We start from the raw sequence: 27,321 nt of genomic DNA, 5'->3' as shown, positions 1-27,321 counted from the left end.
TATATTCAATTTACATTAAACATGTGATTTGCTAAAGGCTACTCAGAAAAGATAGTATTAGGCAGTAGTATGATTCAAATCCTCAGAGTAAGCTTTACTTAGAAAAACAAGTATCACATAACAGATGGCTTACCTGTACACAACGAGAGCCATAATTATAAAAATATCCACCAATTATTGAGTGTCTGTGTACCTGGCACTATTCTAATCACATAATTAAGAGTCTCATGTTCTACTGACCAAGCTAGTGCGGCGGCGCAATAACATTATTGTATTATTTCATCCTACCAACAATCGTATGGGTTACTTTCTCCATTTTCCAAAGAGAAAACTAAAGCACAGAGAAATTAACTAAGGTATCCAAGTTAGTATACAGTAGTACAGCCAAGATTCAAACCCTTACAAGGTATATGAAACTTTCATCTGGATATTCCTAGTTCCCTGAAAATCATAATGCTAATTCAAAATCAGTATTTAAAATAGAAAGTCTATATGGAATCATACTTATATGAATGAATTGTCAAATTAAAATCTTTTTTTCTGAGTAAATTTAAACATACACATAAAACAACACATTAAAAGGCTGATTGTCTTAAATCAGAGTATTTAGAAAATTTTATAAAGGTTGGTATCTTATTTCATGATATTTAAGGATATTCCCAAGATGTCATTAAAAAAAAAAAGTTTTTAAGTATAAAATGTGGCAATCCTCTCTCTACTCCCCTAACTTGTATCATTAACTAATTGATTAGAAAAATACAAGTAAATCACTTATGACCTTTGCATGAAATAAAATTATTAGCAAAGACATTTTATAAAAATTGGAGAAAAAGTATATAAACTTGAAACACTTAGAAAATAATAAAAACCCATCAGTTCTTTTCAAAGTTAAACCAAATTTTTCTATCTTTGCAAAGTGAACCTATAACCTATGTTATGTTTCTCTTATTCTTTATGTCAAAACTCACCTCCTGGAAATGTATAGCACTTTGTATCGAAGAATAAAATTTCTGGGATCCCTAATTATATCTGTGAGAAAAGCACACACTTTTAAGTCAAGGAGCTGGCTCACTTGTGGTTATGTAGGGTCCACAAAAAAATCTAAATATGATGAGTCTGAAGGTAGTAAAGTGAAAGAAAACAAAACAAAAACAAAACAAAATCTACTTTCCCCCCAGAGTATACTAGATGATGATTTTAATAAAATGGGTAAGAGACAAAAGGAACATGTCTAAGTTGGACAACACTCCTTATAGAGGCTAAGTTAAATTTTTATTTAATTGAAAAAAGTCTTATAATTCTTGTAAAATGCTTTTTATCCTCAGTACTTCCACCAACATGTCTCTTAGGCATGTTTTTATAATTTGATATAATCCCTGAGCCCCTCCTCAACCTGCTTCTCCTCTGAGTACCTATTCAGTGCATGGCCCAGCCATTCACCTCCAATCAGGCCAACTGAATCATCCTTGATTCCTTCTTCCCTCACTGCCCTCAGCCTTAGTTCTCCTTTCCATCAGATCGCCTTGCACCATATCCAAACCTAGCAATTTAGATCAAAGTACACTTCTCTCTTACTAGTCTCCCTGCTTCTATCCTCACCACTTTACAGTACATCCTCATCTAGCAGCTGAAGGGATCTTTCAAACAAATCAGATGTCACCTCCTATTAACAGCCCTCAAGGATCCGACGCTGTCTCTGTGGAGGTGCGGGTTTGATCCCTGGACTGGTGCAGTGGGTTAAGGATTCGGCATTGGCACAGCTGTAGCTCGGATTCAATCCCTGGCCCAGGAACTTCCATGTGCCGCAAGTGCAGCAAAAAAAAAAAAAAAAAAAGCCTTCCAATGGCTTCTCATCACACCTGGAAAATAAAAAGTATTACGGCCTAAAAGGCTATTCAATATTTGGCCCTTGCCCACCTCTCTAAACCAATCTTTTACTCTTTAGTTCTACTCTACATAAGCTCCAGCCATATCAGCCTTCCTATTGCTTCCAAAAATATACAGCTTGTTCCTTTTCTTATGATTTCCTCTCCTAGATCTTCATATGGTTTATACCATTACTCAAGGTTTCTGTTCAAACGCACTAGACTTACTGGGATGATCATTTCACAATATATACAAATACTGAATCATTATGTTGTATATCTGGAACTAAAATAATGTTGTGTATGCCAGTTGCACCTCAATTAAAAAAAAAGGCTGATGAACATGCTGTAACAATGATTTTAGAAGGATTCATATTTTTAAGATACAGCCAGGGCTGATTTAATCCTTATTCGAACAAGTAATTTTTACATCAAAATTAGAGATATGCAAATATAATTTATAAAAGAAATATTAGTTTTATTTACTTCTTTAGATAAGGAGTATAATAATCTCCAAGGATATGCAATATTCCAAATTGATTCGAAGTGGAGTAAGCATATTCTTTAGCTTTATGGTTTAAAAAAAAAACCAAAAAAGTCTTCTCAGAAGATTTCTCAGAAATACTCATTCTCTGCCTCAAGTTACTCTCTGCACCCTTACCCCACTTTTTTTCTACACAGTAAGTAGCACTCCTAAAATACTACTTATTCATTTTATATGATTTTATCTGTCACACAGTCCAAATATGTAAGCTTTCTGTCTACTATTCGTGCTGTAGTCCCAAGACTGAAAACAGTTATTTGGCATAGAGTATTCATTAATTACCTGATGATGAAAGAAAAATGTTTACAGTGACAATTATATATAATTTTTAAGTATGCATTAAAAACAAAATATTAATCAATTACTTTAGCAACACAAATTTCTCTCCAAGTTTTCCTTAATGAACATGAATTATTCTATAATTGAAAAAATAAATGTACACACGCTACTCTTATTATTAAGTTTAAAAATGCACAGAATTATAAGTAGTGATCACAATGTTAGCATTGATTATATATTTGTATGGTGCAGCACCAATGCATATTAAATTTTCTACTTTTCTGGTGCTTTAGCCTAAAAACATTTTTAGTCAACAGTCTTCCAAAAATAAGAAAACATATTATTAATATATATGAAAATGTGAGTGGCACTTAAGCAGCTTTCCATTATTGCTAGCATGAGCATGAAAAGAAGCAAACCACTACATCAGAAGAGATTCAGGATGTAAATTTGGGGAAAGCTGCTTAATACCTTTAGCAACTAAGGTTCCTGGGTCATTGAAAGATATTACCAACAATGACTTGGGAATCTTCTCCTAACTTATCTACTTCACTTACCTATGTAGGGTACCCTTCTTGTTTGTGAAGTTTGCAGATTTCCAAAATTCACAGAATTTTAGAAGCACCTAAAATTCTATTTAGACCTTTTATTTTTCCTTTAACTCACATAGCTGGCTTGTTATAACGGAATCTCAGCAGTGCTCTGACAGTGTATGGAGACCATGTCACAACCCCTGGCACAGATGAAACAGTGGTATGCCAGACTTGGACTTTTTAGTATCAAATTCCCTAAGTGAGAACTAAAATGCTCCGCAAAAGTAAGAATACCGTCCGTGCCTGTCATATTCACTACAGGAATGCTGAAGTATGGAGCAGTGCTTGGTAAACAGCAGGCACTCAATACATAACCATATGAATTTAATCCACCTGTTAATCAGTTCCACACTTAGCAGTGACTACATGGACTAGCTGGTTAAGAGACAACTACCTGTTTCTTCTAACCTGTCCAGCTTCCTCTTTGCCTCTGGGGAAAACTACCTAACCAGGCATTAATCATTATATGGATAAACATTTTTTCTGAGAAAATAATACCGTGCATTTGTAAATCACTGGCAATCTTTGTAGATAAGAATATAAGTTCAGTATGCTGCAGGCACAGCCAAAAAAAAGAAGTCCAACAACTTCAAATACCAGCATTTTCTATATGATTAGAAAAAAATTATCATTCATTAGCAGATCCAATAGTATTTACATCCTATTCAAATCAGATCAAAGACCCTCATTAATGTAGTTTTAAAACCATATGTTTATTAACTTCTAATATTAACTTATTAAACAAAAACAAACACGGACTTTTGAAATGCACATTTTAAAACATTCAGATAAACTCTGCTTTAAGTCACCAAATTACTGCCAGCAAAACACTTACCGCCTGTCACTTCACACATTGGTGTGATTGCAGAGTCATCTAAAGGGACACCTGTCAACTGTTCTGATTCTACTGACATCGTGCCAGGCAACCGCAACACTAATGCAAAGAGTCTCTGATCCCAACGAAAAGGTTCCTTGGTCAATTCACTTCCAGGCAAAGGAGAATTAAGAGGTAAATGGAGCTGAAAGTAAGGGGGGAAAAACAGTAAGATTTCCACACACTATTTCTCCCACAAGGCCACAATGATTACACTTACATTAAAATTACATCATGAGTCATTAGTCTCCTATCACTCAAAAAACAAGCTCAAAAGCTATATATATAGCTAAAACAGCACAGGAGATATTATTACTTCAATTTTTTTAAGCTTTACTCTGAAGACCTCAAAGGAAAAAAATCTATTTCTGTTCTTGCTTTTCAGATTTCAGTATAACTCACCACCAGGTGCTGCACTACTTCCAAATAAATCATTTCATTTAATCATTAAAATAACCCTATGATGAATGTCTTAGGGTTCCTATTTTCTAGATAAAAAAAAAATGTCAGAATAAATGATCTGGCCTCCTGGGTTGAAGTCAATAGTTCTCCTATTACACCACAGTAGCCTCAAACATCTCCACAGTAATAATTTTAAATATGCTTCATTTTATAAAAAAACATATCTTTCCAAAGTATTTGCTTAAAAGTAAATTTTTTCACTCTAATTATATATTAACTGTATTAAAGGTAATGATTTTTACATCTGAGTAAAGGCAGAAGGTTTGAGGGTTCTTGCTGGGGGTTCTTTATTATATGGCTTTCCCCATTCCCTTCAGACCTGCTCAATCAGAATCTACAATTCTTTAAGACTTTTAACAAAGCTTTAAGGGAGTTCCTGTTGCAGCGCAGTGGAAACGAATCCGACCAGGAACCATGAGGTTGTGGGTTCGATCCCTGACCTCGCTCAGTGGGTTAAGGATCCGGCATTGCCGTGAGCTGTGGTGTAGATCGCAGACGAGGCTCGGATCCCGCGTCGCAGTGGCTCTGGCATAGACTGGCGGCTACAGCTCCAATTAGACCCCTAGCCTGGGAACCTCTATATGCCACGGGAGCGGCCCTAGAAAGGACAAAAAATAAATAACGAAATAAAAAGTTTTAAAGCAATTCTAATGGGTACCTCTGTGCCAAGAGATCCACATACCAGTCTCAGCAAAAGTAAATGGGGCCAACCGGACAGTATGTGTCTCATGATGAGATACAATACAAAGTACATAACATTGAAAGAAAAGGCAAAAGAAAGGGAAGGAAAAGTTGAATCTGAATCTAACCAAGCCTTCAGTTCTAACTACCACTTTAATGGGACTACTGAAAATACAGGATTAAGTTATCCACCACCATAGGAGCTGGAGCAATTTGTCAAACCCAGAATGTGGGACACTCAACAGGACAGATGACCTAGTTTCTCCAATGTATCAATGGCACAGAAAAGCAAAGTGGGGGGAGAGGTTGGTGGAACTACTAGAGAATCAGAGACAAAACAATCAAACGCACAGTTCTTTGTAATAATTGGGAAAATGTAAAACATACGTTACTGGGATCATTAACAATATTTAAGTGTGATGAGAATACAGCACTTGGGAAAACAAAAGTCCTTATCACTTACAAAATTTTTAACAATAAAAATGAAACCCGGAATCAGCACATTCAGGGACTTATTTATACAAATACTGGGGTTTTCTTTAAAATACGGAACATACGTTAAAACTGCTGCTTCCAAATTAATTGCCAGAGTTTACACTCCTTTAATCAAAAGCAAAATATAATTGTATTATTTATAGTCTTTCTACTTTTCACCTCAAAGATTTCTGAACTTGATAAATTAGGCACTGAAGTCATTCTACACTCATTAAGAACTCAAGTTTCCTCAGTGACTTAAATCAAACCATTAAAAAAAAAAAAAAAAAAAAGAGTTCCCATTGTGGCTCAGTGGTTAACGAATCCGACTAGGAACCATGAGGTTGAGGGTTCGATCCCTGCCCTTGCTCACTGGTTTAAGGATCCGGCGTTGCTGTGGGCTGTGGTGTAGGTTGCAGATGCGGCTTGGATCCCACATTGCTGTGGCTGTGTGGCAAAGGCCGGCAGCTATAGCTCTGATTCGACTCCTAGCCTGGGAAACTCCATATGCCGCAGGAGCAGCCCAAGAAATGGCAAAAGAGACAAAAAAATAAAAATTAAAAAAAAAAAAGATTCATTTCTAGGAGAGTTCCTAGTGAAGCTCTGCTAAAATGGCACCTCTCTCCAAAAAACTCATGCCAAGACAACCTGCTGCAAGGTTCCTGGATCAAGATCAGCTAAGATTTTGTGCCCTTGGCCAAGGGTCATGCGCTTTTCCTCTGGCACTGATCCTACTTGAAGCAGAAGTCAAAGGCAGCAAGAAAGGCCTGTTGAAGGAATCTGGGCCAGAATGTTCTCTCAGGTAGGTTCTCTAACCTCAAAGATTCTGTAACACTCGCAAAACAGCTCAGGAACTCCAAGCCTTTGCTGCTTTCACCACACCCTCCAAGAGACAAATATGAAGTCACCAGTGGCACTGGAGGAAAAGGGTTGCAACTGTTAACACTGCGGCTCTGGAGAGTAAGGGACATGTGGAACCGTCTCAAGAATCCAGTCGATAACAGCACTGCAGAGACCTCATAGGTTAAGTAGTACACAGGACAATAACAGCCCTCAATCAATGTACACACAACTAATCAGATAATGATTACACACACACACCCCTAAGATAATGATGAGCATCAGCTGTTTACTGGCTGTATAATGCTATGTTTGGAACGTATTTCAAGTAAAACAAAAAGCCAAGAAGAGTCACAAGCATACTTACACACAACAATATCATATAACGTGTCAAGTTTTTATTCATTTTTCTATTTCTTATTATTTCCATTATCACTACCACCCTCTCTCATCAAAGAGGAGGAAAAAAAATCCCCTATAGCTGAAATCCACTAGTAAAATAGGAAGGAATGATAGGCAGGCAGGGACAGGAAAAAGATAAAAAGCCTGAATAAAAAAATATTCTCAGGAGGGTTGAATTACTCCAAACTAAAGTCTATAGTTGAAATTCTACCAGTCTTAAAATCACAATAGGAAGTCTTTCTGAATGTACTTTGAGAATCAAGGCAAATTGCACAGACTTGCAAGAAGAAAAATATAAAATTAACCATTAGAAAAATGTGCATAAATATGAAAAGATAATTCCCCAAAGTTAAAAATGGGCACACACACACACAAAAAAAATCCCCCCAAACCCAAGAAAACCTATATGGCCTATAAATATGTGGAAAGATGCTTAAATACACTCATCAATCAGGTAAAACTAAAGTATCAGTGAGATATCACGTTACACCCATAATATATAACACATTTAAAAGTCTGACAATACCAAGTGATGAGAAGTATAAAATAGCAGCAATGGGAACTCTCCATTACTCCTACATAGAACCATTTTGGAGAACAGCTGAAATGAGCATATCCTAGGACACAGCAATGCTACCCCTGAGCATCTTGGAGAAACTCTAATACATTTCCACAAGAAGCCATATAAAAACATTATTTGAAAAACAGAGCAAAACTGGGAACAATCTAGAAGTCCAAATAAGGGAATCAATAAATAAATTGTAATCTGTTCATAAACCATAGTTGAATAAACTAGATCTCTAAGGTCTACATGCATAGATCTCAAAACAGTATTTTTTTCAATAGTATACATACATTCGTGCATGCATACATAAAGGAACAAAAATCAGCAATGTACAGCTTGATGAAATTTCACAACTTGAATGCCTATAGGTAACTAGAACTTATATTGATAAACAGAACCTTACTAATTTATGCCCCCTCCAGTTACTACCCTTCTCCAATAGATTAGTGTTGCCTAATTTTGAATTTTATATAAATGAAATTATAGAGTATGGTCTGTCTAGTTTATGGCATCTTCATTCAATATTATGAGGGTGAGATCTAACTATACCATTGCATGTAAGTGCAGATGACTCATTCCCATTGTCACATAGCATGTGCCCTGAGTATACTATATTTATCCACTTGTTGTTGTTGTTGATAGGCATTTGGATTGTTCCAGTTTAGGTATATTATAAACACAGCAACTATGAAGTATAGTACATGTCTTTATGGAAAACATGCATGCATTTCTGTTAGGTATATACCTATATGCAAAACTGCCAGGTAACAATATGAATATATTTACTTTCATCAGATAGACAATTCTGTAAAGTAGTTGTGCCAATTTATCCTCTAGTCAGCAGTGCGTGAGAGTACCATTTGCTCCAAATCTCCTTCACCAATGCTTAGTATTAGCTGTCTTTTTCATCTTAGCCATTTGGTGTGTGTGTAGTGGTATCTCAGTGGTGTTTTATTTCCCTGATGTCTAAGGAAGTCAGACACTTTTCATACATTTCTTGGCAGTTTCACTGTGCACTTCTGTGGAGTGCCTTCTAAAGACTTCTGCCTACTTTATAAAAAACTTAATTACCTGTTGTCTTCTTACTGATATGAAGGATTATTAATATATTCCAGATGAGTCCTCTGCTATATGAGAACTACAAGTACCTTCTCCCACTGTAACCTCTTTCGTTATTTTAGTTGTATCTTTGGAGAAGATTTGCTATCTTAACATATTTTTTCCTTTCATGGATAGTACTTTTTGGATCCTCAAAGATCATTAAAATGTCCTCTGATGTTTTCTAGTTCTAAAAACTTTTTTTTTTTAATTCACATACATTTAAACCTGAAATACAACTGGAACAGAGTTTGTTACATGATATGAGGTAAGGGTAAAGGTAGATTTTTTTTTCTTCAAAGGATATCCAATTGACATAGCACCACTTTTTTTTTTTTTTTTTGGCTATTTCTTGGGCTGCTGCCGCGGCATATGGAGGTTCCCAGGCTAGGGATCAAATCGGAGCTGTAGCCACCAGCCTACGCCAGAGCCACAGCAACGCGGGATCCCACACCACAGCTCACGGCAACGCCAGATCATTAACCCACTGAGCAAGGGCAGGGACTGAACCCGCAACCTCATGGTTCCTAGTCAGATTCGTTAACCACTGCGCCACGACGGGAACTCCCAGCACCACTTATTGAAATGACCGTCCCATCTCTGATGCCAAAAGAAAGTCATTAACAATAACAATTATTTAGTGGTAACTATTATATGACAGACATTGTTCCAAACCATATATATAATCATTTAATCCACAAAATAAACAAATGTGGCAGGCACCACTGTAATTCCTATTTACAAATGATAAAAACTGAGGCACAGAGAGCTTTAGGACCTTGTCGGAAGGTACACAGTAAGTGATGAGACCATTTAAACCCAGATAGTCTAGAACACTGCACTGTACTGCCTAACTATTATTCAAACTACAATCTACATTTGAAAAAAATCAAGTGTTGAGGTATTAATATAAAAAAGAAACATTCTATTAAATGGAAAAAAGAAAATTTTAATTGTAAAAATAACTACTTGTAGAGAAAAAATTTTAAATCATCCATTTCTGAGTCAATCTAGTGATATTATGCCGCTAATGAGTGTATCTTATAAACATTTTAGATTGTTTTTATAAAGCACGGTCCTAGCTTTTCCCCCAGTTACTCTTTGACCCAGTAGAAAGAGGCAACAATACACTTTTCTCCCTCTTGTTGTTCATTTCCAGTTCTCAAGTACATAGGTAATAACAACAAAAATAAACAATAATAAGAATCGCTAGCATCGTAAGCACTTACTATGTATATGCCAAGTGCCATTCTAGGAGCTTTTCTTATTTATACTTATAACAAGCCAATGGGGTAGGTATTATAAGTACTATTATTATCCTTGTTTTAGAGATGAGTTGAAACATAACATTATGTATACTTTGAGTATGTATTCTGTTTGGAGAATATATATTCAATCCCTGCTATACAGTCAAGTTTAAAGCATCCAAGGAGGACTGTGAATTTTAAGAATTGGATAAATCATGTGTAATTCAATAATACAGTAATTTCCCCATAACCATGAAATTACTGGTCTTTATTAGGGTCTTCATAAGATTATACTTGGCAAAGCTTTATAATAAGCAAAGAAAATTGTTTATAATAACCAAGTTTTATTTTTACTTGAATACAATTGAGGTTTTCTATATTACTATTTTAAATGATTAATTTTATTGATCTCACCATTCCAGATTTCTTAAATAATTATTATTTTGGTAGCTGACAGAAGAGGAAACCTAACGCCACAGACTGTCCTATTCCTATTCTTCTTTCTTTCCTGTGGAGAACTGTCCTACTGCCCTTTCACCTTTAAGTGTCTCCTTATCTTCTTATTTAAAAAAAGGATACAATTTATTTCTCCATAGGTATAAAAAGCAAAGACACATTAGGAAGGTGACAGTCTATCACTAGGTACACTCAAATTTTATGTATAAAAGTTGTGATTCCCTCTTTACTTGTTTTATGTTTGTTTATGGTTCAGATCCTAATTATTTGTGACTTTGCTGCTAAGACTGAACTGAAGATAAATCTTAATTATTTAGTTATTCACTGAGTGTCTACCATAAGCATGACATTATTTCAGGATTTAATAAGGATGATACCAAGCCAAATAAATAAGATTTGGATAATGTTTCAGCTAACTCACTTTAAGATAAACAATAAACTTTCAAATAACAAGGATTCTCATACATTATGACTTATTTTTTAAACTTGCGGAATGTGAAAAATAAATAAAAGTCAGCAAACAGTGAAAGAAGATAAGAGAAATTTCCTTTTAAAACATTTTAAGTTCAGGACCCAAACAGATTTCTTCTGTAACACAATCTTCTGGCTCCTGAATAATGATCACATCAGAGCCCAACATGAGGGTCCTATGACTGATCTGTACCAACTCTGAGGAGGTTTCCCCTTGCATCTGAATGTTCTGCTAACTGATTCTATTACCGAAGAAATTCAAATTTTAGGTCCTTTAATAATCGTACTTTCCACAATAGTAGGTTTTAATGACCTGTTTACCTGGCTGCCTACCCCACCAGTTTGAGGGAGAAGGCAAGAAGGGGTATAGGATTTTTTTCTGTGCCAAGCCTCCAACGCCTGGAGTATCTGTCAAAAAAAAGAATGAAAGAGGTTCCTCCCATCCCCACAGCTTAAGAGAAGCAGAATGAGGGCTACAGAGCACAAGCACCAGTCAGTGTCCTGACACAAGAATTGTGCTCCCCCTACCCCAACACACACAGATATGGATGCAGACACACAACCATGGATTCCACTGTAATGTTTCTGTGGGTTGCAGGACGAGGTAGTTCTGTCTCCAAGAGCTGAAGTATCATTGTGCCCCATATATAAAACCAGCTGACCCTTGTATGTACCCACACACAGAGGATATGAAGACACAAAATCTGCCTAACACTTAGAACAGATGGAGTAGAGACACAACCACTCCATATACTGAAGTCATCAACGACTCCTCCATTGAGCTCAGTGTACAATACTCATAATGAGAATTTATATACGCCATACTTCCACTGAGGCCCACACAGAATACAACCTCATAAATTCTGGCCTTAGAATTTAGAGATACGGGAGTTCCCGTCGTGGCGCAGTGGTTAACGAATCCGACTAGGAACCATGAGGTTGCGGGTTCGGTCCCTGCCCTTGCTCAGTGGGTTAACGATCCGGCGTTGCCGTGAGCTGTGCTGTAGGTTGCAGACGCGGCTCGGATCCTACGTTGCTGTGGCTCTGGTGTAGGCCGGTGGCTACAGCTCCGATTGGACCCCTAAACTGGGAACCTCCACATGCCGCGGGAGCGGCCCAAGAAATAGCAAAAAGACCAAAAAAAAAAAGAATTTAGAGATACGAAGAGTATTTCTTGCAAAAATTTTTTTTACCTCACATACCAAACCATTACTTTTCTTTATAGTTTAATGTACTGGCCTAGGACCAACGAACTTGGCACAGTATTAAAGAAGTAATTAAGTCATTATTAATATAAAGTTATTAATTATTATCAAATAGGGCATTTTCTTAAAAATTAAGAATGAGGATCAAAAATCAGACTATAACTGAGGAATTATTTTATGAAAAGCAACACAGCAGACAGTGTAATTTCCTGCCTTCGAGAACATGTAAATAAGTAATTGTAATATGACATGTACAGTAGTGAAAGTATACATGAGGTACAGGAATAAGTGATTATTTGGGTGGTGAATTAGGAAAGGCTCTCAGAGAAAGGCGCATCTGAGGTAGCTGGAACAATGAAAAATTGACTGAGAATCTGGAACCTTTTGCAGATTGCGGGGCATATGCAGAGCAAAAGACGATTAAAAAACATAAGAGGTAAGAAATAACAAGTAATGGGATTAAAAACTAAATTAAAATTCAAGGAATCCCCTTGTAGTGCAGTGGGTTAAGGATCCAGCTCAGGTTGCTGCTGTGGCATGGGTTCAATCCCTGGCCCAGGAACCTCCACATGCCAAGGGGGTGGCCAAAAAAATAATAATATAAAATAATTAAAATTCAGAACTGCTGGAGAGCAAAGTACAAAGGAGAGAAACTGAAGATTTTAAGAAAGCCTTTAAGATTGGTTAAGATTTTAATATGGTAGAGAAAGAAGAATAACCCTCAGGGGAAAGGAGCAGGAAAGAAAGAAACAGGAAGCATTCAGGAAATCAGCAGCCTATTTTCAGTCAAGTTAAGAGAAAATACAGGGAAATGATAGGAAATTCTTCTTCATCTGCTAGTCACTTACTAGTCTTTCCACTCTACTAAAACAATTCCCACACTAAGTCAGTAATGATGGTTTTTTGGCCATGGTAGTCAGTAACAGTTACAGTCAAAAGTGTTCCAGGCCTAAGTTTTAAGAGGCCTCCAAGCTTCACTGTCAGCCTGGTGGAAGCCAGCTGCCATGTAAAGAAGTTGGGCTAGACCACTGCCTGTTGAGAGATCATATGGAGAGACACAAGTCACAGAGATAAGAAGCAGGTGCCCAGGCAATAGTGTGCACCAAAGCCCTAGACACGTAAATGAGGCCATCTTGGTTGTTCCAGCTCTAGCTAAGCCACCAGCTGAATGAAGAATCTTGAGAAATAAGATGTTGTTCTTTTAACCCACGAACATTTAGGATGATTTGTTACACAGAAATAGATAACTAGGAGTTCCCGCCGTGGCGCAGTGGTTAACGAATCTGACTAGGAACCATGAAGTTGCGGGTTCGGTCCCTGCCCTTGCTCAGTGGGTCAAGGATCCGGCGTTGCCGTGAGCTGTGGTGTAGGTTGCAGACGCGGCTCGGATCCCGCATTGCTGTGGCTCTGGCGTAGGCCAGTGGCTACAGCTCCAATTTGACCCCTAGCCTGGGAACCTCCATATGCCACGGGATTGGCCCAAAGAAATAGCAAAAAGACAAAAATAAATAAATAAATAAATAAATTGCAATATTAAAAAAAAAAAAAGAAATAGATAACTAAAGAAAGTCATTAAACCTACTAAAGATTTGTCACATTTGGCTTCCCAGCAGCATTCAAAACTATTTACCACTCTTTAGAAAGACACTCTTACTTTGGCTTTCCCACTGAAATATCCTCTGCTTTTCTGGCTGCTCCTCTGCCTTCCACTCCACCCTCTAATACCCCTAATATCTACTATCTCTAATACCTAGATATTACGTGCTGCAGACCCTCAAGGCTCAGTGTTAAGCTTTGGCCAATTTATACTCTAAACCCTCAATCCATCTACACACAGCTTCAATTACTACCTATACTCAGATAGTATCTTAAAATTGTATATGTCCAGCCTAGATCTTTCTTCTGCTTACTTGCCATACCCTCTTGAATGGCTCAAAGTTACTTCAAACTCAGTATGTTCAAACTGAGCTTACGATTTTCTTCCAACCAAAATGGTACTCTTCCAAAATTCCCTAGCTCAGTGAATGGTACCACAATCTATCCAGTTCTGCAAGAAGCCATCTTCCTTTTCCTTATACGCCCAAGTACAATATGTGTCAGCAAATTTGGTAGATTTAACCTTCTAAATACCTCTTGAAACTGTTGCTTCTTTTTATCTCTTCTGCTATCACAAACCTGTATGACCAAGTTATTGCCAAGATTAACGCAACGATGCCTAACTGGTCTTCCAATATCCGCTTGTCTCCTCCACCCCTACCTCTAAATAAAATCTTTAGATGGCTTCCTATTGTATTCATATTAATAACATTGCTTAGCATGCCTCAAGACCCACTGTGTGGTCAAGCCTAACCTTCTTTTCCATGTTGTACAATGACCCCTCTTCTTTTACACTCCAAGTCTCATGAGCCTTCTTTTAGTGCCTCTGTCTCAATACACAATTCCTTTGGGAAAAGCACATTTGTACAGTCCCTCTGCCTGGTATGATCATCCTTACCACTTTTTGTGTAGTAAAACCTATTCACCTCTTCAAATCTCAGCTTTCAATGACCTTGACTAGATCTAGTACACTCTTATTGTAAGCTCTCACAGAATATACTCCATCTTTATGTAGGATATTTGATCACTGCAGTTTTACTTTTATCAAATGATACTTTTATAAATGTTTTTCTTTTCAAATAGACCCAAGGGCTCAGACTCCTGCTTGTTTTACCATTTGATCCCCAGAGCCTGGTAGAATCTAGCTCATAGAAGAAACTCAATAAATATGGCTGGATGAATAAGGATAACTAGCTAAATTGTGAAGGGTACTGAGAAATATAGTGGACAAGGGATAGCAATGAAACATTTTAAACAGTTAATACACTCAAGTGGTGTGCTTTAGAAAAATCAGTGCAATGTAAAGACAGACTGAAGGAAACCAAGACAAGTTAAAGAGCTAATATAAAAGTTTAAGAAAAAGACCAAGGCGAATGATGGCAAAAGGAAAAGGAATGAAAGCAAGAAACAAACTAATGAAAACAAAAAGCAAGGGATTCATACCAAAGACAATTAGAGGGAAAAATATAGAATATGATATGACCCCCAAGGCCCTAATGCCTTCTCTACCTCTACCATTAGTAACAAGTCACTGTAATATATGAAGCATGGCTTAAAAAAAATTAAGTTCCAGAAAGACATACAGACACTCTGAAAAAGAACATTTTTTTCAAAAGATGTACAATAATGTTACTGACGCTAACATATACCTACACATAATTATTAAATCATACCCCAAATTATTTGGAATCTCTAACATAAAACATTTAAACTGGAATAAATTATAAAAAAGTAGGTCAGAAGGTTAATCTAAAGCAAATTGGTAAAGAAACTTAAAAAAATGAAAAATATAGTAAAAGCTTTGTGAATCATTTTGAGTCATTTCCTAAGTAACTGAGAGCATTCAATGCTTCAAAAACTTAACAAACAGCCTTTAGTACATTACATATGTCCTTATAGTCTGGAAACAGATTGTACCCCCTACATAAACAAAAATAACTTTTTGTTAATAACACAAAGAAGTAGGGAGAGAAAAAAAAGCTTAAGGAGGAGTTCCCGTCGTGGCTCAGCATTTAGCAAACCCGACTAGCATCCATGAGGACTTGGGCTCAATCCCTGGCCCTGCTTAGTGGGTTAGGGATCCAGCATTGCCATGAGCTGTGGGGTAGGGTACAGATGCGGCTCGGATCTAGCATTGCTGTAGCTATGGCATAGGCTGGTGACCATGGTTCTGAGTGGACCCTGGTCTGGGAACCTCGATATGCCGCTGGTGCAGCCCTAAAAAAAAAAAAGACCAAAAAACAAATGAAAAAAAGAGCTTAAAGACCTCTTGTTCATACCAAGTAGCACCCCAAATCACATAGTGAGTTAGGCTGATAATTCGTCATTGACTGAACTCTATGCCAGGGTTTCAATTAGATATTCTGCTTGAATCATGGCATTTAATCCTCCAATACACCTGCTACCTATAACTTAGACTCTTTATCAGCAATGTAATGAATTTCCTTGCTTTCCCCAAATTTAATATTAAATGTACATGAATCTTTTTCCAACAATAGCACATAATTATCCATATAGCTATATATCCCCTTATTCTGCCACATCAGAGTTTCACAGCATTTGAGTATCATGGAGTTTGAGTCTAAGTCTCCTCTGCGCTGAGTCTAGAGGGTCTTCCAAATCCCTTTTGGCCATCAGAAGTTAAGCAGTTATATTTAACATCCTGTGTTAATGATTTTTTTTTTTCTCTTTTTGCCTTTTTCTAGGGCCGCTCCCGCGGCATATGGAGGTTCTCAGGCTAGGGGTTGAATTGGAGCTGTAGCCGCTGGCCTACACCAGAGCCACAGCAATGCGGGATCCGAGTCGCGTCTGCCACCTACACCACAGCTCATGGCAACGCTGGATCCTTAACCCACTGAGCAAGGCCAGGGACCGAACCCAAAACTTCATGGTTCCTAGTCGGATTCGTTAACCACCACGCCATGACAGGAACTCCTGTGCTAATGACCTTGACCTCTTTATAGCAACCTTTAATTTGAACAGTGTCATTTCAAACTATGTCAAAGACTACTAGAATTTCATTTGCACTGCCTATTTGATTATCCTTAGAATATTTTTGTGTTCTCTTAATTTCAATGATAAATTACTAAATGATATAATGCTTCTCTTTAAAAGGCTGTCTTTGGACAGATGTTCAATTCCTCAGTAAAAGCTCTTCATAATTGGTAAAAGTCACAATACCATCTCACAGCTTTCAAAGTTTTACCTCTCAAAACAAACAAAAATTCTCAGAAATTTGGCAATTTCAAATTTAGCCTTTATATTATACTGCTTGTTGTAAGTTGGGTGATCTACTGTATGTTTTTTGTTTGTTTCAATGCTAATTCAGTGTAAAGTAATAATTTCCTTAAAAACTTTTTATAGAACAATTAGGGATCCAAAATTATATTTAACTTCTACGAGACTTCTAGATAAAAATATACAACAATCATATGTAACATGTGAACCATGTTTGGACTGTGATTCAAACAAAACAACTGTCAATATTAGTGAGACAAATAGAGAAACTGGGATATATACTGGATATTATTTATTAAACCCCTTAAACTATTTGTGAAGCTATAAAGATGAATTAAATCTAAATTAAAGATTTTATATATCTTTTGTTGTTGTTGTTTAGGGCTGCGCCCACAGCATATGGAAGTTCCCAGGCTAGGCGCTGAATCAGAGCTGTAGCCATCAGCCTACACCACAGAAAAAGCAACATCAGATCTGAGCCGCATCTGCAACCTACACCACAGCTCACGACAACGCCGGATCCTTAACCCACTGAGCAAGACCAAGGATTGAATCCATAACCTCATGGTTCCTAGTTACCTCTGTTTCCTCTGAGCCACAAGGGAACTCCCAAGATTAATTATATTTTAAAATTCAATTTAAATTTAATAAATTTATTTAAATAAATTCTTGTTAAGCAATAGAACATTGCAGGGTGTGTCCTTGTATGTTAAAGATGCATAAAGAAATATTCAGGATAACATGATACAATGTCTGGACTATGATTTAAAGTATTCCTCCCAAAAATGTATATTGTATATATAAATGTTTACATAAATGTATAAATGTGTATAGGGCTAAGGGACAGAACTGATAAAACAACATCAGCAAAATATGGCTAATTATTGAAGCTGGGCAAGGGTTCCTAAGATTTATTATTTTATTTTCCCTATTTCTGTGTACATTTGAAAGTTCCACAATAGGAGTTCCCACTGTGGCCAAGGGGGTTAAGAATCTGACTGCGGAAACAGTGGTTTGATCCCCAGCAAGTCACAATGGGTTAAAAGATCTGGCTTGGCCACAGCTGTGCCGTAGGTCGCAGATGTGGCTTGGATTCAATTCCCGGTCCGGGAACCTCCATATGCTGTGGGTGTAGCCATAAAAAGAATAAAAGTTCCACAGTAAAAATTTTTTTTAATAGAACATATGTGACTAACCAACCCAACAATTAAAAAGCAAGCAATTAGGGAGTTCCTGTTGTGGCTCAGCAGTAACAAACATGACTATCTATGAGAACTCAGGTTCCTTGTGGCTGTGGCTGTGGCTGTGGCTGTGGCGTGGGCCTGCAGCTGCAGCTCTGATTCGACCCCCTAGCCTGGGAACTTCCATATGCTGTGGGTGCGGCCCTAAAAAAGAAAAAAAAAAGCAAGCAATTAAAGTTTCCATGGAAAGGAAATGAGAATGGGAAGTCTTGCTTTTATTACTAGCCCCAGTGTAAATGTAATTATTAGCCAAACGTTCATGTTATTTAAACAGAAACATTTTTAACTCTTTTAAATATAAAAATTTTCCTGACACAGGTCTAATAAAGCAAATAATTCAGCCCAAGTGAAAGCAGAATGACCCACACCTGTGTTAATTTGCACAGACAAAGGCAGTAACTAGAATAAAAAAGACCGTTTAGTCCAGATGAAAACTAACAAATTTCTCCCAATTTCAGAAATGCTGAAGAGGCAGGAGGGGAAGCGTGGATATTTCTTAGAATTATCCTTTGGGGGTAGGAAAAGTATAAGGAAACCATGACACAAAGAGATTGATAAATTTGTCCATGTAACCACAGGTTCTAGAAAAAGCAAGATTTAAACCCACATTCTCCCACTAAAATCTGGAAAAAGACAAGGATGTTGACTCTCACTATGAAAGTCCTGGCCACAGCAATCAGAGAAACAAAATAAATAAAAGGTATCCAAATTGGAAGAGGTAAAATTATTACTCTATGCAGATGTCATGATACTGTACATTGAATAAAAACTACTTGAACTGATCAATGGATTCAGAAAAATAGCAGGATACAAAATTAACTTTCAGAAAATGATTGTATTTCTGTATACTAACAATGAAATATTAGAAAAGGAATATAAAAAAAATACCTTTTAAAATTGCACTCCAAAAAATTAAATAAACCTGAGCAAGGAGGTGAAAGACTTGTATGCTGAGAACTACAAAACAGTAATCAAGGAAATTAAAGAGGATTCAAAGAAATGGAAAGCTATCCCATGCTGCTGGATTGAAAGAATTAATATTGTTAAAGTGGCCACACTACCTAAAGCAATCAACGGATTTAATGCAATCTCTATCAAATTACCCATGACATTTTCCACCGAACTAGAACAATCCAAAAATGTACATGGAACCATAAAAGACCCAGAGGAATTCTCAGCAGCAATCCTGAGGGAAAAAAACAAAACAAACAAAACCAAGCAGGAGGCATAACTCTCACAGACTTCAGACAATATTACAGAGCTACAGTAATTGAGATAGTATGGTACTGGTACAAAAAGACGTACAGACAAATGGAACACAACAGAGCGCCTAGAAATAAACCCAGACACCTATAGTCAATTAATCTTCAACGAAGAAGCAAGAATTTAAAATGAGAAAAAGATAGTCTCTCTAGCAAGTGTTGCTGGCAAAACTGGACAGCTTCATGTATAGCAATGCAACTAGAACACACCCTCACACCATGAACAAAAATAAACTCAAAATGGCTTAAGACAAGACACCATAAAACTCCTAGAAGAGAATATAGGCAAAACATTCTCTAACATCAACCATACAAATGTTTCCTTAGGTCAGTCTCCCAAGACAATAGAAATAAAAACAAAAATAAACCAATGGGACCTAATCAAACTTACAAGCTTTCATGCAGCAAGGGAAACCATTTAAAAAAAAGAAAGCAAGAAAAGAAAAGAAAATACAAACCACAGAAGGGGAGAAAATAGTTGAAATTGATGCAAACAACAAGGGCTTAATCTCCAAAATATACAAACAACTCATACAACTTAGAGCAAAAACAAATAACCCAATTCAAAAATGGGCAGAAGACCTAAAAATAGTCATTTCTCCAAAGAAGACACATGGATTGCCAATAGGCACATGAAAAAATGCTCAACATCATTTATTATTAGAGAAATGCAAATCAAAACTACAATGGTACCACCTCACACCAGTCAGAATGGCTATCATTAATAAGTCCACAAATAACAAATGCTGGAGAGGGTGTGGAAAGGGAACCCTCCTGCACTGTTGGTGGGAATGTAAATTACTACGACCACTGTGGAAAACAGTATGAGGTTCCTCAGAAAACTAAATATAGGAGTTCCTGGGATGAAGAGGAAACGAATCTGACTAGTATCCATGAGGACGTGGGTTTGATCCCTGACCTCGCTCACTGGGTAAAGGATCCAGTGTTGCTGTGAGCTGTGGTGTAAGTCACAGATGCGGCTCAGATCCCAAGTTGCTATAGCTGTGGCGTAGGGCAGCAGCTACAGCTCCGATTCAACCCCTAGCCTGGGAACTTCCATATGCTGCACTTGCAAGCCTAAAAATCAAAGAGAAAAAGAAAAAAGGAAAGAAAATGAAATAGAAATACCGTATGATCCAGCAATTCCACTCCTGGGCATACATCCAGACAAAAGTTTCATTCAAAAAGATACATGCACCCCTATGTTCACTGCAATACTATTCACAATGGCCAAGACATGGAAACAACCTAAATGTCCATCAACAGATGAATGGGTTAAGAAGATCTGATACATACACACACACACACACACACACACACACACACACACACACACACACAATGGAATACTACTCAGCCATTAAAAAAGAACAAAATAATGCCATTTGTAGCAACATGGATGGAACTAGAGATTCTCATATTAAGTGAAGTCAGAAAAAGACAAATACCATATGATATCATTTATATGTTGAATCTAAAATATGGCATAAATGAGCCCATCTACAGAACAGAAACAAGCTCATGGACATAAAGAACAAACTTCTGGTTGCCAAGGGGGAGGCGGAAGGAGTGGGATGGACTTGGAGTTTGAGGTTAGTAGATGCAAACTACAGCATCTGAAGTGGATAAGCAATGAGGTCCTGCTGTATAGCACAGGAAACTATACCAAATCACTTGTGATAGAATATGATAGAATATAGTAAGAAATGTATATATATGTATGACTGGGTCACTCTGCTGTACAGAAGAAATTGATACAACACTGAAAATTAACTATAATAAACTTTAAAAAAATAAATAAATAAAACCACATTCTCCCACTTTGCTGCATCCTTGTTATTTATCTGGACTCCCACCTAATGTTTACATTGTGCCATCTACTGTCAAACAACTGAAATCTGTTTCTCTCCTTGACTTATAGTCATTTCAGATGGCTGCTTTCTAAGTTCCTATGCCTTCTTACTCACATCACCACTTTGGTGTATCAGTTTCCTCATCTATAAAATAAATAACAAGGGGGAGGTCCCATCATGGCTCAGTGTTAACGAATCCAACTAATATCCATGAGGATGTGGGTTCAGTCCCTGGCCTTGCTCAGTGGGTCCGGCATTGCCATGAGTTGTGATGTAGGTTGCAGATGTGGCTTAGATCCTGCATTGCTGTGGCGGTGGCGCAAGCCAGCAGCTACAGCTCCAATCCGACCCCTAGCCTGGGAACCTCCATATGCCGCAGGTGCAGCCCTAAAAAAAAGACAAAAAATAAGTAAATAAGTAATAAGGGTATATAGGTATATAAACCAAGCTGGTTTAACACTAAAAATTAACCAATGTAATTCACTATATTAACAAAATTTAAAAAGTCACAATAATCCCAACATATACATTAAAAACGTATGCAAGGAGTTCCCATTGTGGCACAGCAGAAACAAATTTGACTAGTAATCATGAGGTTACAGGTTCGATCCCTAGCCTTGCTCAGTGAGTTAAGGATCCGGCATTGTCATGAGCTGTAAGTCACAGATGCGGCTCTGATCCTGCATTGCTGTGGCTAGGCATAGACTGGCAGCTATACGCTGATTCGACCCCTAGCCTGGGAACCTCCAATGGGTGCGACCCTAAAAAGAAAAAAAGCAAAAACAAAAAACCAAGCCATGTGCAAAATCCCATGCTCATTCATGATTTTTTTTCTTTTTAATTTTTGCTTTTTAGGCCTGTACCCACAGCATATGGATGTTTCCAGGCTAGGGGTCGGATTGGAGCTACAGCTGCCATCCTACACCACAGCCACAGCCACATAGGATCCAAGCTACATCTGCGACCTACACCACACCTCAGGGCAACGCCAGATCCTTAACCCTCTGAGCAAGGTCAAGGATTGAACCCACATCCTCATGGATTCTAGCCAGGTTCATTACCCCTGAGCCATGACAAGAACTCCCTCATTCATGATTTTTAAAAAACAAAAAAGCAGCAAAGTGGGAACAAAGGAGAACTTCCACACCCTGATTAAAGGACGACAGAAAAAACCTACAGTTAACACTACACTTATAGAGTGAAAGGTTTCATTCCGACCTCACCTCCTAAGATCAGGAACAAGGCAAAGATGTCTATTCTCAACACTTCTACCAGTACATTAAGGCAAGAAAAAGAAACAAAAAGCAGACATATACTGGAAAGAAATGAAGCTACCTATATTCACAGACCACATAATTTTATTTGCAAAAAATTCTAAGAGGAGTTCCCATTGTGGAGCAGTGGTTAACGAATCCCACTAGGAACCATGAAGTTGCGGGTTCGATCCCTGGCCTTGCTCAGTGGGTTAACCATCCAGCGTTGCCGTGAGCTGTGGTATAGGTCGCAGACGCGGCTCAGATCCTGCACTGCTCTGGCTCTGGCGTAGGCTGGCAGGTACAGCTCCGATTAGACCCCTAGCCTGGGAACCTCCATATGCCACACGAGCGGCCCAAGAAATGGCAAAAAGACAAAAAAAAAGAAAAAAAAATCTAAGAAATCTAGGAAAAACTAATAGTAATTAGTTATTTTAAGTAGGTCACAGAGTTCAAAATATAAAAACAAATATATTTCTATGTACTAGCAACAAACAATCAGAAACTGCTGCTCAGGCTCAATCCCTGGCTCAGGAACTTCTTTACATCATGGTGTGACCATAAAAAAAAAAGAAAAAGAAAAGGCAAGCCACAGACTGGGAGAAAATACCCAAAAACATGCATCCAATCAAAGACTTGTATCCAGAACACATAAAAGATTCTTGCAGCTCAATGATAACAAAACAAACAATCCAGTAAAAAATGGGCAAGAGAAGCAATGCTCACTTCACCGAAGATATACAGGTGGCATATAAGTACAAGAAAAGATATCTAACATCATTAGTCATTAGGGAATGCAAACTAAAGCCAAAATGAGACACCACTGCACACTCACTACTTTGTCTAAAACTTAGCCTGAAAAAACTCAAGTGTTGGAAGGATGTAGAGCAGCTCGAAATTCTCATACATTTTCTGGTAGGAATGCAAAGCAGTACAGCCACTTTTGTAAACAGTTTTGGCAGATTCTTGTAAAGTTAGAATCACACAATGGTAATAAGACCCATCCCTACATATATACCCAAAAGAAATGAAAACATATGCCCACAAAGGACTGGCAGGCCAATGTACACAATGACTGTATTTATAACTCCCCCTCCCCCATTGGGGAAAAAAATGGGAAAACCTCCACTGTTCTACCTTGGTGAATGGATAAGCAAATCATAGTATAGCCATACAGTGGACTACTACTCAACACTAAAAAGGAACAAACTACTGATAGATGCAATGATGCAGATAAGCCTCAAAAGCATTATGCCAAGTGAAAGAAGCCAGACACAGATTATATACTAAATGATTCCATTTATATGAAATTTTAGAAAAGGTAAAACCACACACACATACATACACACTGCCAGAAAAGCATATTAGTGATTTCCAGGGGAGTGGGACAGAAATTAACCACAAAGGAATAAAAGAACTTTTCAGAGTGATATATTTTACATCATTATTGTGCTACTAATAACAATGTTTACATTTGTCAAAACTCAAGTTTTATACTTGAAATTGCTGTATTTTATTATTTATAGATTACAGTTAAACAAAGGACACAATAATAACAATAAAATAAATATAAAATAAGCAAATACAAATTTTGAGTACCATATATTTAGTGGCAAAAAAAAAAAAAGAGAGAGAAAGAAAATGCTCTAGAACACACATGCCATTTAATTTGGAGTTCAGGGCCTTATACTATCATCATGCTGCCTCCTCGCTAAGAAAGCTTCTCTAAATATCCAGATGAGAATATTCATCCTCAATCTTTTCTATGGGACACAAAAGACGTACAAGCAAGCACACATGCACACACACTCCCACGGGAGTATTAAGACCTAATTCTAGGAGGATACTCTCTAAGCTTGCACTCTTCCACTTAAGGCAACATAACAAAATGAAAGAAAGCATCTGAGAAGTACTTTAAACTCTTAACAATAAATTACTTGGCACACATTTCATAACATGGCTAAGACTTAAAAAGACTGAAGCCTCAGCAGATTCATTCATTAATTCACTCTTTCAATAAAAATTTACAAATAACTAATGCTGACAATGGATAAATGGCAAAAATCTGCAGAGTATTAAAGTATTATAAACTATAAAATCTTAAGGAAATTAGTTACTAGTCACTTAGTAGTTCCTGAGCTATAGGAGAGCGACAGTATAGACAAGGTATATTATATATACCTTTTTACATATACATTACATATAGACAAGGGAACCCATGATAATAAATGTACATAATCAAATGTTAAATTCTGTAGTATTTATAAATGCTGTAAAAGTTCATTCAGGGTACTAATATCAACTGAGTGGCTTGACTACTCTGGGGTTACGAAGGTAAGTAAAGGATAGGATCGTCATTGCCCTTGTGGGGCAGGAAGGCAGGCTGACATTAATCAAATAAGCACACAGATTACTGTGTACTTACATGTTACGCTAAATGCCATAAGGAATTTTTTTTTTTTTTTGACCATCAAAACAGAATTTTTTTTGTCTTTTTGCCCTTTTTCTAGGGCTGCACCTGAGGCATACAGAGGTTCCCAGGCTAGGAGTCTAATTGGAGCTGTAGCTGCCAGCCTATGCCATAGCCACAGCAATGCCAGATCTGAGCCGCATCTGGGACCTACATCACAGCTCATGGCAACGCTGGATGGTTAAGGAATCAAACCTACAACCTCATGCTTCCTAGTAGGATTCATTAACCACCGAGCCACGACGGGAACTCCCAAAACACAATTTTATGCTACAGTCTTTTTTTTTTTTTTTGCTGCCCCCACAGCATTTAAACTCCCTGGGCCAGGGACTGAACCTGTGCCACAGTGACCCAAGCTGCAGCAGTGACAACACCTGATCCTTCAGGTGCAGTATTCACTGCACCAAAAGGGAGCTCAAGATCCAGTCTTAAGTCATGTAGATCACTCTTGCCCTGATATTTTTCTAACTAAATCGCTATATCCCATTAACACCCAATCTCTCCTGACAGCACCAATGCTACCTTTATGGGCAAGTCTTCTCTAACCTCTACAAAGGTTAGGAGTCTCCCTTTTTGTTATGTGATAAAAAAGTAAAATTTCTTGTGCACTTACTTTCTCATTTAATCATTACAGCAACATGAGACATAATCATTATTATCCCCATTTCAATGATGAGGAAACCGAAATTTACAACAGGAGAGAATTAGGTTACATCCTTAATTAGCTGCCAAGAATCAAACCTGGCTCTTTAGGACACAAACACATTCTTTAATCAGTACATTTTAAATATCTACCTTACATCTGAACTGGAAACACTAGTATGAATTCATGACATACTTTCAGGGGAAAAAAAAGTACGTATTTCCTAACTTTGTCCACTGCAAGGGCCTGAAAACAATGACCAACTCAACAGAAACGATCACCTCTCAACACCCAGATTACAACTTCCATGGACCATTTCCTAATACACAGAACCTGATACGATTCCAGGTCTGGAGCAAAAATGTATGATAATGTAACCTTAGAACAAGATGTCAAGCTACAAGGTAAAGAAGTTTCCAAGGTTTTTAAAGCATGATGATTTTTTTTTACTATCGCTTTTACTTCAGAAACTAAAACCTGATCCTCAAAATCTAATCACTCCTTCTTTCTCATCAAAACCCCTAAATTTTGGCTGGACACATGGTCGCCCAAGTAGAGATTATATTTTCTACTCTGCCTTGCACAAGTGTGGTGAGGTTTGGTTTCTGATTGGAACTAGATATGACCTAAAACTTTAGGAAGCTGCCTGCCCTCCACATTCTGTACTTCTTCCCACAGGCTGAAATTCAGTTTTAGTATTGAATTGGAATGTGTTATAAAACCTGTCTCAACCATTTAGATAAAAGCAAAGACAGAGCAACAAAGAGGAGGAGTTCCCGTTGTGGCTCAGTGGTAACGAACCCGACTAGTATCCATGAGGACGTGGGTTCGGTCCCTAGCCTCACTCAGTGGGTTAAGGATCTGGCGTTGCTGTTGTCATGGCAGAGGCTGGCAGCTGTAGCTCCAATCCAATCTAGCCTGCGGGAACTTCCATATGCGGCAAGTGTGGCCCTAAAAAACAAAAAGACACAAAAACAAAAACAAAAACAAAAAGACCCAAAAACAAAAACAAAAACAAAAACAAAAAGAGGAAACTGGAGGCCTAGAAAAGAGCTTGGAACAGAACTACTCTACCTCCAAGACCACTAACCAGTTCTGTCTTTGATGTCAGAGAAAAAGAAACTTTCTGTCTTTTTAAGTTACTTTTACTTTTGTCATACTTACAACAATATCATAAAAAATATACCTTTCCAGAAGCTTTTCGGAATCCTTGAAAATTCACTAAGCTTGTCAATTTGTTTTGCTTTGTTACAGAAAATATGCACTCAAGGAGGCACTGTATGCGCATTAAAGGCAGGGAAGCACACACTGTAGTTAAACCAATGCTAAATGCCTTTGTGATTTAATAAATAGAAAGCTGACACCTCCAGGAGCAAGTCCCATTATTTAGATTTCCTTGGATAATATAGACAGAAGAAAGCTTCAAATAAAATTTTAACATTTTCAGTGAATCTGAGTATTTCTTAAATCTAATTCCTCAAATACAGTACAGTCTTAGCTCTTACTCATCAGGAACCAAAAAAAAAAAAAAAAAAATCCATATAACTACTATCAAGCCCTTATAGATTCATTTCAGTTTCCTCCTTCCCAATACACATAGCAATAATTCTAAAACTCAAGATTTAGTACTTCAACTTCCTTTCTCTCCTTAAGATTTTATCCCTCAGCAATTATAATCCTCAATTATTTTCCTGATTAGTTTCAAGAACA

At 37.4% G+C, this 27,321-nt stretch overlaps 1 protein-coding gene across 7 annotated transcripts in view; it reads right to left on the bottom strand.

The window, feature by feature from the left end:
* INTS6 (integrator complex subunit 6) overlaps positions 1-27,321 on the bottom strand; it is a 91,521-nt gene that overhangs the window by 22,782 nt on the left and 41,418 nt on the right. For 5 of the 7 annotated variants that reach the window (XM_047756431.1, XM_047756432.1, XM_047756434.1 and 2 more), the window contains one exon: positions 4,117-4,300. The exons of 1 other annotated variant lie outside the window; for it this stretch is intronic. In XM_047756431.1, the coding sequence (XP_047612387.1) occupies positions 4,117-4,300 (184 nt within the window). Of the gene's footprint in view, positions 1-4,116; positions 4,301-27,321 lie in introns of those variants that run through there. One more of the 7 variants, XR_007131515.1, reaches the window with a different exon arrangement.

This window comes from Phacochoerus africanus, chromosome 13 (assembly GCF_016906955.1).
Source record: "Phacochoerus africanus isolate WHEZ1 chromosome 13, ROS_Pafr_v1, whole genome shotgun sequence".
NCBI lineage: Eukaryota > Metazoa > Chordata > Mammalia > Artiodactyla > Suidae > Phacochoerus > Phacochoerus africanus.
The sequence above is the reverse complement of the archived record's forward strand: the minus strand, read 5'-3'. Positions and strand labels throughout refer to the sequence as shown.